Source organism: Melospiza georgiana, chromosome 14, assembly GCF_028018845.1.
Source record: "Melospiza georgiana isolate bMelGeo1 chromosome 14, bMelGeo1.pri, whole genome shotgun sequence".
NCBI lineage: Eukaryota > Metazoa > Chordata > Aves > Passeriformes > Passerellidae > Melospiza > Melospiza georgiana.
The window spans coordinates 19240484-19253499 of record NC_080443.1 but is presented as its reverse complement, the minus strand read 5'-3'; the positions used below and the strand labels follow the sequence as shown (position 1 = coordinate 19253499).

The window sequence follows — 13016 nt, the reverse complement described above, 5'->3', positions numbered from 1 at the left end:
GTCTTGGGTTGGGGGGCACAGCTTTGCCTCGAGGGGCACACACAGTCCTGGCTGCAGCCAACTGCTCCTCCTCTTCCCAAAGAGCCTCCAGTGCCTCCGCTCCTGCTGGACCTGGATAAACCCGTGGGCATCGCCGTCTCCGTGCCGGAGGTGCCGAAGGTGGCAGAAGCCTCCAGGTTGGAGCAGCTGAGAGCCCAGGAGCCAGGCAGGCCCAAGGAGTCGGGCACGGCGCCGGAGAAGCCCCGGCTGAGCGATGGGCACCCGGGCAAGAAGGCTCTGAGCATCCTCAGCTACGTCAGGGGTCCCCTGCCCAAGGACATCCCGGTGCCGCTGTCCCACAGCATGAACGGCAAGAGCAAGCCCTGGGAGCCCTTCATTGCTGAGGAGTTTGCCCACCAGTTCCACGAGTCGGTGCTGCAGTCCACGCAGAAGGCGCTGCAGAAGCACAAAGGTAACGTTGGAAGTTGTTGGGAATTAAAGTCACTTAAGGAATCGTCAGCAAAGCCAAGTTTAGGGTAAAACCAGGATCGCAGCAAAGTTCGTTGGCAAGGTTCTCTCTCCTGTTTGTTGGATGGTTAAAGCACTCTGAGAAAAAGCAAACAAAAATGCCAAGTCAATAAATAAACCCCAAATAATCTATGTGGAGGCTGGAGGTGGGGGAAACAAAAGGATAGGAAAGGGTAAGGACAAAAAGGAATGTTGGAAGACCCTTGTGTTGAGTCACAAGTTCAGAGTAGATCTCTGTTCTAAACTGAGGCTGGACTTGATCAACAGGTTATGTTTAAAGGCTCAACAGCACTTAACTTAAATTTAACAGCACTAAAACTTAACAGCATTTAAACTTAATTGATAACTTAATTTAGCAAGGGATTCTTAGGGAATTTACTATACCACAAAACAATGACTTCCTTACAGGCCTAACTTACAAATCTAAAGAGAGTAATACTCTGCACTGAGTGCCGCGTTGAGCCCTCCTTGAATCCCTCCAGGGATGGGGACTCCACCACCTCTCAGGGCAGCTCCTTCCAGTGTTTAACAACCCTGCCAATCAAGAAATTCTCCCTGATGTCCAGGAAAAGCGGCAGGGATGCAGGAGCCTGGTTGGGTACTGGGATATCACCCCCTTGTCCCCCACCAGGGTTTGGCACTGGCAGCCTCATTGCTGGAGCTAAAGATTAGGGACAATACAGCTCCAAAGCCTCCAAACTCACTCCACTGAGCGGTTGAAATAAATAAAATTTTCCCGGTGCACCAGGAGTGATAAAAACCCGCCGGTAATACCCCCAAAAAGTCTAGGAAGGGTGGAATTAATCCTCGAGGGGAGCGGGCAGGGGCTGACCGTGGCTGCCCACAGGGGGGACGGCGGCGGAGCAGAACCACAAGCTGGACACCTCCATCCACTACAACATCCCCGAGCTGCAGGCGCCCTCCCGCCTGGCCCCGCACAACGGCACGGCCGAGGCACCGCCCCGGCCGCCGCCCCCCCTGCCCCGGGACTCCGAGGACGAGGAGGAGGAGGAGGAGGAGGAAGACGAGGAAGAGGAGGAAGATTACCCCAGGCCCAAGTGGCAAGGGATCGAGGCAATTTTTGAAGCTTACCAGGAACATATAGAAGGTAAGGGGTGTTGGGCAGGGAGGGTGAAATGCCAGTTTGTGCTTTGGGAGGTGTCGCTGGTTTCTGCTGGGGTGGGCTGGGGAAGCACTGGGGGGGTCTCCAGCAGTGCAGGAGCAGCATGAGAGCAACAGGCAGTGTTGTTGTTTTTGCAAAAATTAATGTGTGCATGAAAAGTCAGCATGTTCGTAGCTGCCCAGTGTCCTCCCTGAAGGTTCCCCACGGGCAGTGCCAGGGTTGGGAACGCTCTGGGATGCTGGGGGCAATCACTGCTGGCTGGGCAGAGCCCAGAGCAGGGCTGGCACTCTCCGTGGGTGGTGCAGGGAGCTGGAGGAGCCGTGCTCAGCCCTTGTCCTTTGGCTGTTGCAGAACAAAACCTGGAGCGCCAGGTGCTGCAGACACAGTGCCGGCGGCTGGAGGCCCAGCACTACACCCTGAGCCTGACAGCTGAGCAGCTGTCACACAGCATGGCGGTGAGTGGGGGTGGGCACACATCCCCTAGCTTTCCATCCCCTTGGACACCCATCCCCTGGGCACCCCATCCCTATGGCACACTATGCCCTGGGCACCAGGATCTGTGGGTGCCCAGCTTTCTTGGGATCTTCTTGGGCACCCCAATCCTCCCACAGCACAGCCATCTACCTGCATTGCACCCATCCTGTGCAGTTCCCCATTCCCTGCTGTATCCCAAACACTGCACTGCCCGTTCCCTGCAGCCCCCATGCCGTGCAGTGCCCCATCCATGCACTGCCCATTCCGTGCTCTTTCCCAGACCTCGCAGTGCCCATTCCCTGCAGTGCCCATTCCCTGCAGCACCCATTCCCTGTCCATTCCTTGCACTGCTCATTCCCTGTCATGACTGTTTCCTGCACTGCCCATTCCCTGGCACTGCCCACTCCCTGCACTGCCCCATTCCTGCACTGCCCATTTCCTGCACTGCCCCATTCCCTGTTTCCTGCACTGCCCATCCCTTCACTGCCCCATTCCCTGTCCATTCCCTGTCCATTCCCTGCACTGCCCCATTCCCTGTTTCCTGCACTGCCCATCCCTTCACTGCCCCATTCCCTGTCCATTCCCTGCACTGCCCATCCCTTCACTGCCCCATTCCCCGTCCATTCCCTGCACTGCCCATCCCTTCACTGCCCCATTCCCTGTCCATTCCCTGCACTGCCCCATTCCCTGTCCATTCCCTGCACTGCCCATTCCCAGCACTGCCCCATTCCCTGTTTCCTGCACTGCCCATCCCTTCACTGCCCCATTCCCTGTCCATTCCCTGCACTGCCCCATTCCCTGTTTCCTGCACTGCCCATCCCTTCACTGCCCCATTCCCTGCCCATTCCCTGCACTGCCCACTCCCAGCACCCTCCCCACCCTCTCCCCCTGCCGTTCCCCTCCCCTGGAGCTGTCTGACCATTCCCATCCCTGCTGTGCCTGCAGGAGCTGAGGAGCCAGAAGCAGAAGATGGTGTCGGAGCGGGAGCGCCTGCAAGCCGAGCTGGATCACCTGCGGAAGTGCCTTGCCTTGCCTGCAATGCAGTGGTCTAGGGGTTACTTCAAGGGGTATCCCAGGTGACGCTCCTTGGGCCAGGCCGAACATATAGTCTAGAAATAATAATCTATTTTATTACCTTGAATATTTAATATTTTTCACTGGGAGGTTTGAAGCTACGAAAATAAAATTTAAAAAGAAAAAAAAAAAAAACGAACGGGAAAAAAAAAAAAAAACAAAAAAAAGAAGAAGAAGAAGCCCAAACCATGACAACAAAATCATTAATAATAAAAGGAAGAAAACAAAGCAAACAAAAAAAAATAAAAAGAGAAATAAATCAATGGAGAATGTGCCATGCATGAAGCAAACGGGAGCCGGGAGGAGCCGGGAGCCCATCCCACGGCCAGCAGCCCCCGGCATGTCCCCTCCTGTCCCCTCCTCCGGGGGCTCTGAAGCGCCCCCCGCCACCCACCCACACTTTATAACGCTCATTTTTGTTGGTTCTTTGGTTCTTTTTTCTAAAAAAAAAAAAAAAAAAAAATAGGAAAAAAAAAAAAAAAGGAAAGACAATGAAAAGACTCCACCGACAACACTAAACCCGGCGGGGCCCCGGGTGCTGCCGGATCCCGCTCCCAGCACGGCACCCCCAGCCCGGGGCTCCCCCTGGAAATGCACTTCGCTATCAACAAATAAAGTCAATAAACTGGTTGAAGGTCCCTTTTTGTTCCTGGTTGGTGGGGAAGGGGCAGGGACACGCGTGGGGTCACTTTGTCACCCCGGCTTTGGGATTGAACAGGCGGAAAAAAAAGAGGAAAAAATAAAAAGGTGCTTCAGCCTTGTACTGTGTATATATATTAAAAAACAACAAAGTTTTGTATGTTTTTATTGCTTTAATTATTGTTATAAAAAGCTTGCCTTTTTTTTAAGATGTTTCTGCTTTTTTTTTTCCTTTTTTTCCCCCCCTCCTTCTCCCTCCCTGTTTTCGCTTTCTTTCTAGTTTGTTTTCCTTTTTTTTTCATTTGGCAAAAGGATTAACTCTCTTTTAGTGTTTGTACTGCTGCTGGTCGGGCCAGAAAAGATATTGAAATGTTTTAAAAAGAATTGAAACCCAGGAAAAATGAATCCCCTTTTCCACTGGAGCAGGTCCTGTCCCACCACCAGGCCCTCGAGAAGCTGAGACTTTCCACCCTTCTGTGGTTTTTTTTTTAATTTTTACCCTTTTTTCTTTGCTTTCTGGGGCTTTTTCTGCTCCAGCTGGGTCATCGTGGGTGTCACAGTGCTGGGTGGTGTCTGAGCCTTGCCCAGGCTCCATCTGCCAGAGGAAAAATCCCAAGGAATTGCGTGGAGAGGGTGGAGGGTTCAGGGGTGGGTGGCACTGGGGTGTCCTTGTCACCCCACAAAAATACCAAGACAATCAGAGCAGCTCTAAGGCAGTTTGGGTACAGGGAGAGCGGGTCCCGTGGGGTCTCTTGGTGGCACTTTGGGGACAATCCACGAGGAGCTGTGCCCGCAGGCGGGCAGGGATGTCCTGGTGCCACCAGGGTCAGGCCTGGTGCCATTTTTATCCTCCTGCTAAAAACCAGCGTGTGCTCCGCCTCCCCTCCCCCCGGGAGGGCCTTTTTTATTTGATTGTTATTTTTAAATTATTTATTAGAAATTGTTTTTAATTCGCCACGAGACCAGCTTCACATCTCTGGGCAAAGGTGACCTCTGCTTCCTGCTTTAAATTCCCTCGTTGCACTGGCAAAGGAAAGCATTAACCCCCCCACGCCCCCCCTGCTCCCTGCTCTCTCATTGGCTTCACCAAACACACACAAAAAAAAAAAAAAAGCTGGGCAAGATTAAAAAGCAAAACGCCCTTGTGACAGAAATTAGTTTAATCTTTTTTAAATCCCCAATTGCCTCGCCAGCCTCTGGCCTCGCCGCTGCCAGCTCCGGGCTTCGAAGGGAATTTTAACACGGCAAAATTCGCTGCTTTCCCTTCCTGTGTGCCGTGGCAGAGGGAGGGGGAAGAAGGCAGGGATGGAAAATCATTGGCAATTTATCCCTCGCCGTGCTGAGGAGCCTGGCTGGGATGCAGCCTTGCTTTGTAGCAGCTCCTGTGCTGATTGTCCCTCCTCACCAGCCTGGATTCTGGGTTTTTGGACCAATTTTCCCCTCATCCTGGGGTTGTGGTGGGAATTTGTGTCCGTGCAGAATTGCTGGAGCAGCTGTGCCAGAGCCTGGAAGGGCTGGGAGGAAGGAGAGGACGGCAGAGCCTGCTGGGGGCAGGTTGGATGCTGTGAAAGAAAACAAAAAAACAAAAACGCCAAAAAAGGAGAAAAACCCAACCCTAAACATGTTCGAAGTGTACCTTGTTGGAATTAATTGTAATGTAATATATTATTTGTTGACTGTAGTAAATAGGTATTTATGAATTTATTGCTGTAATTCCTGAAAACATCCCAAAAAAAAAACCCCAAATAAACTCTTCCACAACGACGGCAAGGAATCCTTTCTCCCTGGGGAAGGCAGCCCTGCTCCGAGCACAGCTCCTGCCATCATTCCTGCCATCCTCCCGCCGTGCCAGCCCCGGGGTGGGCAGGAATGGCACAGGAATGGCACAGGAATGGCACAGATGGCAGCGGGAGCCCGGCCCAGGTGCTCGGGAAGGGCAGCGCTGGCAGCCTGGCACCCCGGGGCACCCCTGGGAATAACGAGAGCTGCCAACAGCACGGCCCTGCTGCGGCCAGAGCCCGCCTGGATCCTGCTTGAATCCTGCCTGGATCCTGTCTGGATCCTGTTCCAGATCCTGCCTGGATCGTGCCCTGGAGCCTGTGTAGATCCTGCTTGAGTCTTGCTCTGGATCCTGCCCTAGATCCTGTCTGGATTCTGCTTGAATCCTGCTCTGGATTCTGCCTGGATCCTGCTTGAATCCTAGCCTAGGTTCCGCCTGGGTCCTGCCCTAGATCCTGTCTGTATCCTGCCCCAGATCCTGCCCTGAATCCTGCTTGAATCCTGCTCTAGATCCTGGCTGAATCCTGCCTGGATCCTGCTCGAATCCTGTCCTGGATCCTGCTTGAATCCTCCCCCAGATCCCGCCTGGATCCTGCTTGAATCCTGCCCTAGATCCTGTCTGAATCCTGCCCTGGACCCTGTCAGGATCCTGCCCCGGATTCTGCTTGGATCCTGCCCCCAATCCTGCCGATCCTGCTAGAATCCTGCCCTGGATCCTTCCCTAGATCCTGTTTGAATCCTGCCCTGGATCCTGCCCGAATCCCACCTGAATCCTGCTCTGGATCCCACCTAGATTCTGCCCTAGATCCTGTCTGAATTCTGCCCTGGATCCTGTCAGGATTCTGCCTGGATCCTGTTTAAATCCTGCCTGAATCCTGCCCCAAATCCTGCCTGGATTCTGCCCTGACTCCCTCCAGGATCCTGCCCTGGATCTTGCCTGAATCCTGCCCTGACTCCCTCCAGGATCCTGCCCTGGATCTTGCCTGAATCCTGCCCTGAATCCCACCTGGATGCTGCCCAGGACTCTGCCCTGACTCCCTCCAGGATCCTGCCCTGGATGCTGCCCTTGCCTGTCCCTCTGCCGCAGGGAAACGGGCCCAGGGCCAAAGGGGAGCTGCGGGATTTTCCAAGCATTGTTTGTGACACAGCCCAGGATTCATCTGATGCCTTTCTTCAGCTGCAATTATTTTATTATTATCTTTTTTTTTTTTTTTTTCACAGACAGCTTCAGATTAAAACCCCAAATATTACAAAAATAAAGCTGGTTGATATTCTGGTATTTCCCCACAGCCTGGTATCTGAGAGGGAAAACCATTTTCTTTTGTCCTTCTCCAAAGAGCAGATGGATCTGCTTCCCAGCTGATCTCCCCATCAGACACCTCACTGCCGCCACATCTTCCCTTCTTTCTCCTTTTTCTTTTTTTTTTTTTTTTTTTTTTTTTATTTTTTCCCCAAGGCTCTGAGGAAATCCATGGAAGCACCGCCCCGAAATTTCTGCCTTTCAAGGCAGTGTGTGGCCTGTGCTGCCCTCAGAAGTTCCCTCGCTGAAGTACAACCCGAGAGATCCGCCCAGAGTCACCGGGGAGAGGCTGCACAGCTGCCACCCTGCCCGGGGCCCCGAGGGGACACGGGGACAGTGGCACCGCCCCAGGGGACATGGGAACAGTGGCACCGCCTGCTCTTTGTGCCCCGAGGGGACATGGGGACAGTGGCACCACTTTTCTTGTCCGGAGGGGACACAGAACAGTGGTACTGCCCTGATCTTCATGCCCCAAGGGGACATGGGGACAGTGGCACCGCCCTGAGGGGACACAGGGACAGTGGCACCACTTCAAGGAGACATGGGGACAGTGGCACCACCCTAAGGGGACACAGGGACAGTGGCACCACCTTCTCTCTGTGCCCAGAGGGGACATGGGGACAGTGCCACTGTCCTCTTCTCGTGCTCTGAGGCACACAGGGCCAGTGGCACTGGGATCTTCATGCCCTGCAGGGACACTGCAGTGGGGACACTTGGACAATGCTCTGTTGGTGCCCTGTGGGGACATGGTGCCACCATGCCAGGGGACACAAGGAGTGTTTAATGGGCAGGATGTGGTGACAGAGCTGGGGTCACACGAGTTGTACCACAGGTAAGGGGATGTGGTGACACCAAACTGCGAGGCGCCTGGACTGGGACAAGGACAGGACACGGTGACTCCAAGATAGACAGGACAGAGTGACAAAGAGCTGATGTCCCCAAGCTCACCCTGTGCCCTGCGTCACCCTCAGTGCCACATCCCAGAGCTGTAAATAGGGAAAGGGACATGGACAGGGCCAGGCCCTGAACAAAGTTGTGTTTTGGGGGATGACAAAAAGGTAGGGAGGGCGTAAAAGTGCCCCAAAAGGGGGTGGGGACAACCCCAGGATGGAGAGTAAAAACCCCTGGGGGAGGGAGGGCAAGAAGCCCCTGCACCAGGCTCTGGGGATGCTGCAGCAGCTCTGGAGCAATTCCCACCCAGCCCTGGGGGGAGGTTTGAGGGCTGGCAGTCCCTGCAGGGAGGTGGGGGCTGCCCAGGTGAAGCAGCTCCTCAGCTCCTTCCCAGCTCCCCGTCAGAAGTCCTGGGAGTGGGAGCCCTCGCCAGGCTGGAGGTTGGTCCGGAGCTTGTACATGTGATCCAAGGCCTGGGTGAGGAAAGTCCCAGTGGTGTTGATCTCCATCAGGGTTAAGTTATCCAGCTGGAAGGGCAAACAACAGGATTGGAGAAGACCAGGTACTTGTGAAGCAGCTCACAGCTCCCTTTGGTAACACCCCAAGGGACCGACCCAGCTGCCAGCCCTGGGCAAGAGAAGCACCCAAGCACCATTTCAGGAGCACTCCCCATGCCTGGAAGCCCTCAAGGACAAGCTGGATGGGGCTTGCAGCTCCCTGGTCTACTGCAAAGTGTGGAAAGGGGTGGAACGAGATCTTTAAGAGCCAACCCAAACCATCCCATGGCTCCTCAAAAGGTTCAATACCCACCTCCAGCTCCTCAGCGACATGCCCACAACCCAGGCCAAGCATTCCCCTTTTCCCTCAGCACCCCAGACCCCTCCTGGGGGGCTCCTGGCCCACCTTGGCGTGAGCCTCCTGCTGCCGCACGAAGCTGTCGGCGGACAGGCGCAGCTTGGCCATGCGCGTGTCCCACGTGTCCTTCACCAGCGTCCGGATCTCGTCCGCCCTGGGGATGTTGTCAGAGGCACTGGGGCAGGGAAAGGCAGGGCAGGCTCAGGGCAGGCTCTGAGGGGGGTGTGGTTGTGCCACCGAGGGGTTATGTCACCCAGTGGTGGTGTCACTGTGCGGCGTTGTCACCGCCTCACCCCACCCTGAGCCTGTAGGACAGTTTGCTACAAACCTGAGACTCCACACTAAAACCCCCTCTGCTCCTTGTCCTGCAACTCCACACCAAAACCCTCTCTGCCCCTTGCCTGCAACTCCACACTAAAACCCCCTCTGCTCCTTGTCTGCAACTCCACACCAAAACCCCCTCTGCTCCTTTGCAACTCCACCCTAAAACCCTCTCTGCTCCTTGTCTGCAGCTCCACACCAAAACCCTCTCTGCCCCTTGCCTGCAGCTCCACACCAAAACCCTCTCTGCTCCTTGTCTGCAGCTCCACACCAAAACCCCCTCTGCCCCTTGTCTGCAGCTCCACACCAAAACCCTCTCTGCTCCTTGTCTGCAATTCCACACCAAAACCCTCTCTGCTCCTTGTCTGCAGCTCCACACCAAAACCCCCTCTGCTCCTTCTCTGCAACTCCACACTAAAACCCTCTCTGCTCCTTGCCTGCAGCTCCACACCAAAACCCTCTCTGCTCCTTGCCTGCAGCTCCACACTAAAACCCCCTCTGCCCCTTGTCCTGCTGGTGTTTCTGGGATGGGTTCTTTCCCCAGCAATGCTCAGCTCCAATGCAGCAGCTGGCTGTCACTGGAATCCTTCTGCTCTTTAATTGCCCAGCTGGTACAAGGCACACAGAGGGCCCCAAACCTGGGCAACCCAAGGGCTCAGGCAGGATGGAATCCCCACCTCGGGGCTCCTGGGGCTCCATCAGGGAGATTTAAGCTGGAAGGGCAGGATGGGATGTGCCACATCACCCCATGAAGGCCACTCAGTGCTGCCATAAGGAGCTGGGAGACAGGATGGATGCACAGGGACAGAGCTGCCAGGGCTGCTGCAGCGTGCTGGGAAGGAGCAGCACGCCAGGAGCCTCCTCTCCAAGGGGGAAAAGCCAGAGCTGGAATGCCCACCCTGCTTAATGGAGGGCTTAAAAAGCCAGCAGAGCCCTCGCCGAGACAAATCCCAGCCAGCAGATTTCACAAGTGAAATGCCTCAGCAGGCAGGAGCTCAGGCTCGGAATATCCCCGGCCTCCTGCTTCCCAGGCTGAGGCAAGAGGAGCTTTCCTCCTGAAGGAGAGCCAAGCAAGGAGCCTGGAGGCTGCTGAACAGATTGCAGCACGGAGCATGTGGCGGCTCCTCCAGGCCTCCACGCTGAGCTGCTGCTCAATAAAGCAGCACAGCCCCAATTATGAGGCCACGGAGGAGCCATCCCCGAGCTCCTGAGAGGCAGAGTCACCAGCAGGGAAGCGCTGCTGCGAAATCTTGGCAGGCTGAGGGATGAAAGCTCCCTCAACTCTCCCTTTCCCCACCGCCCTGCGGGGCTGCTGCCAAGCAAAGCTTGAAAAATGCTCCCTGCTCACACCAAGTGGGGTGGAAAATGGCCCAGCCCGGCTCCTACTCACTAGTTCAGCAGCAGCTTGGTGAGCTCCATGTAGTAGGGGCTGGGCATTGGGGTGAAGGTGTCCTCCTTCCGCTCCTGATCCCGGATTTCCTCCAGTTTCCCTAAAACACAACCAGGGGTGCTCAGCTCTTGCCAGGCTTTCAATGCTCCAGGGGTGTTTTCCCTCCTCCCCAGGAAAATCCACGCTGTTTCTGCAGGATCAGGACATGGATGCCTCCAAGGTCTCCCTCCTCACAGAGATTTGCCCAAGAATTGGTGATAGGATGAGAGGAAACAGCCTCAGGTTTAGGTTGGACATCAGAATTCCTGGACTGAAAGGGTGGTTAAACACTGGAAGGGGCTGCCCAGGGAGGTCTGCAGTCCCCATCCCTGGAGGTGGTGACAAGATGGGCACAAGCTGATGAGGTTGGAGGTATTTTCCAACCTAAAAAAATCTGGGATTCTGTGACCCAAAGTCCCTAAAACTTCTTCTGAGCAAGTCTCACCACCCTCAGAGTAAACAAAAAATTCCAGTGGTGGGACATGAGATCCTTCTGTCTCAGCTGCTTTGTGTTTTTGAACTAAGCTCCCCACTAATGGTGAAAAACAGATTATTTTTAATTTCATGTTTGCACTGCACCCACTGAAGGCCAGAGCTGGAGCCAGAGCCTCCATCCTCACCAACATCCATCCACTCTGGGGGAATGAGCCGACACTTCTGCCTCTGCTTCAGATTAATGGCCAACCACACAGGCACTTCCACTGGCAAGCCAGGATTGAAGGGACCCAGATCTCCCTGGAAAACAAATTAAGGATGAGAGGCAGGCAACAACCAGGGCTTGGACGGCACAGAACTCTGCTAACGTGGTGAGAGTTTCCAGAGGATCTGGAAAAGCCTGAGTCAAACATTTGATCCTGCATTTCCTCCTCTCACTTCCCAGAATTTCTGCTCTCATCTCCCTTGAGAAGGAATAACTGTTTCCAGTACATTTTCTATTCCAAGGTGTTTCAGAGGAGTTCAAACTCCATCTCCCTGGACATGCAGTTCCCAGAGGCTCCCCAGGTTCTGGTCAGCCCCAGGACAGCCGGACACCCCCAGCTGGGGCTCAGGGTCCCCCCTGAGATGTGAGGGACAGCACAGCTCCCGCCAAACCTCCTGGGGGCTGCTCCTCTGCCTCTTCTCACAACCCTCTGCCTGCCATTCCTGAATCCCTCCATCCCAAATCCATCGCCCATCTCCTCCCCCTGTTCCAAACACCCCAGACCCACCCTCATCCCCACAGACCCATCTTAATCCCCTCAGACCCACCCTCATCCCCTCACCCCCACCCCAATACCCCCAGACCCACCCCAATCCCCTCAGACCCACCCTCATCCCCTCAGACCCACCCCAATACCCCCAGTCCCACCCCAATACCCCCAGTCCCACCCTCATCCCCTCAGAGCCACCCTCATCCCCCCAGACCCACCCCAATCCCCTCAGACCCACCCTCATCCCCTCACCCCCACCCCAATACCCCCAGACCCACCCCAATCCCCTCAGACCCACCCCAATCCCCTCAGACCCACCCTCATCCCCTCACCCCCACCCCAATCCCCTCAGACCCACCCTCATCCCCTCAGACCCACCCTCATCCCCTCAGACCCACCCCAATCCCCTCAGACCCACCCTCATCCCCTCAGACCCACCCTCATCCCCTCAGACCCACCCCAATCCCCCCAGCTCCTCTCCCTCACCCCCCCAGCTCCAGCACCTCAATCCCAGTCCCTCAAACCCCATTCCCCAGACCCAAACCTTGCCCCCAAGACCCACCCAGACCAACCCAGACCCGTTCACGGTCACCCCAGGCCGTGTTCCCAAGGCCCCAGGCCCGTTCCAGCCCCCTCAGCCCAGCCCAGCCCGGCTCTGCCAACCCCGATGAGGTGAATCCGGTCGAGGCTGAAGTTGGGCACGATCGTCACCAGCTCCTTCTCGGCCAGGAACTCCACCTCGGCCGGCTCCATGGCCCGGGCCGGCCCAGCCGGGACCGGAGCGGAACCGGGATCGAACCGGGGCCGAGCCCGCCCTCGCTCCCTATTGGCTGCGCAGCCCCCAGGCCCCGCCCACCGCTTCCCGCTCCTGCCGCCCGGCGCGTTTTCGCGGTTTTCAGGGGAGGCGGAGCCTGGCGCGGCGCGGAGCACGCTGATTGGCTGTCCCCGTCTGTTGCCGTGGCGCACGCCTCTCTGATTGGCTGTCCTGCGCGCGGCGCGCTCTGGCCGCGGCCCAGCGGGGGGAGGTCCGGATGGGAGCACGGGGACCAATCGCGGCGCTCCCCGCGGGCGCTCGGCCAATCAGCGCTCGGCACTTGTTGCCGGGGCGCCGAGGGAGTGGCGGAGCCCGCTGCTGTCGCCCTCTGGCGGCCGGGAGCGGCATCGACCCCGAGGCTGCGGTGAGTGACACCGACTGTGATGGGTGACACGGATTGTGATGGGTGGCCCGGGCCGTGTGTGGCTGTCCCTGGGCTGTCCCTGGTGCCCAGGCCCCAGCAGCCTCCCTCCTGTGCAGGCAACAGCAGCAGTGTCCGTCTGTCTGTCTGTTCAGTGGCCCCTGTGCAGACACTCATGCTTAGGCACCTGCCATCACTCACCTGTCCCTTTCCTCTGCTCCCCATCCATCCATCCCTCCATCCATCCATCCATCCATCC

At 56.3% G+C, this 13016-nt stretch overlaps 2 protein-coding genes across 7 annotated transcripts in view; one reads left to right on the top strand and one right to left on the bottom strand.

Annotated features, from left to right (window-relative positions):
* The window catches only part of GSE1 (Gse1 coiled-coil protein), a 108306-nt gene extending 103625 nt beyond the window's left edge, over positions 1-4681 (top strand). For 5 of the 6 annotated variants that reach the window (XM_058034223.1, XM_058034227.1, XM_058034224.1 and 2 more), the window contains 4 exons: positions 83-451; positions 1355-1615; positions 1982-2085; positions 3050-4679. In XM_058034223.1, coding sequence (XP_057890206.1) covers positions 83-451; positions 1355-1615; positions 1982-2085; positions 3050-3184 — 869 coding nt within the window. In that variant the 3' untranslated portion in view covers positions 3185-4679. Of the gene's footprint in view, positions 1-82; positions 452-1354; positions 1616-1981; positions 2086-3049 lie in introns of all 6 variants that reach the window. The other variant, XM_058034222.1, reaches the window with a different exon arrangement.
* A 2384-nt stretch (positions 4682-7065) lies between these two features.
* On the bottom strand, positions 7066-12366 carry GINS2 (GINS complex subunit 2). Its single transcript, XM_058034215.1, has 5 exons — positions 12246-12366; positions 11013-11127; positions 10354-10453; positions 8691-8817; positions 7066-8314 (listed from the first exon to the last, which is right to left on the bottom strand). Exons 1-5 carry the CDS (start codon positions 12333-12335, stop codon positions 8189-8191), a joined length of 558 nt encoding a protein of 185 aa, XP_057890198.1. The 5' UTR covers positions 12336-12366; the 3' UTR covers positions 7066-8188.
* Positions 12367-13016: the final 650 nt, after the last annotated feature.

Bases quoted from the DNA above. Each gene is read 5' to 3' on its own strand.
- GINS2 (XM_058034215.1), bottom strand. From the start codon at position 12,335: ATGGAGCCGGCCGAGGTGGAGTTCCTGGCCGAGAAGGAGCTGGTGACG. The intron at 10,454-11,012 runs GTGAGGATGGAG...GTTGTGTTTTAG, and splicing joins CCCAGAGTGGATGGATGTTG to GGAAACTGGAGGAAATCCGG. The intron at 8,315-8,690 runs GTGGGCCAGGAG...TTGCCCTTCCAG, and splicing joins AGCAGGAGGCTCACGCCAAG to CTGGATAACTTAACCCTGAT.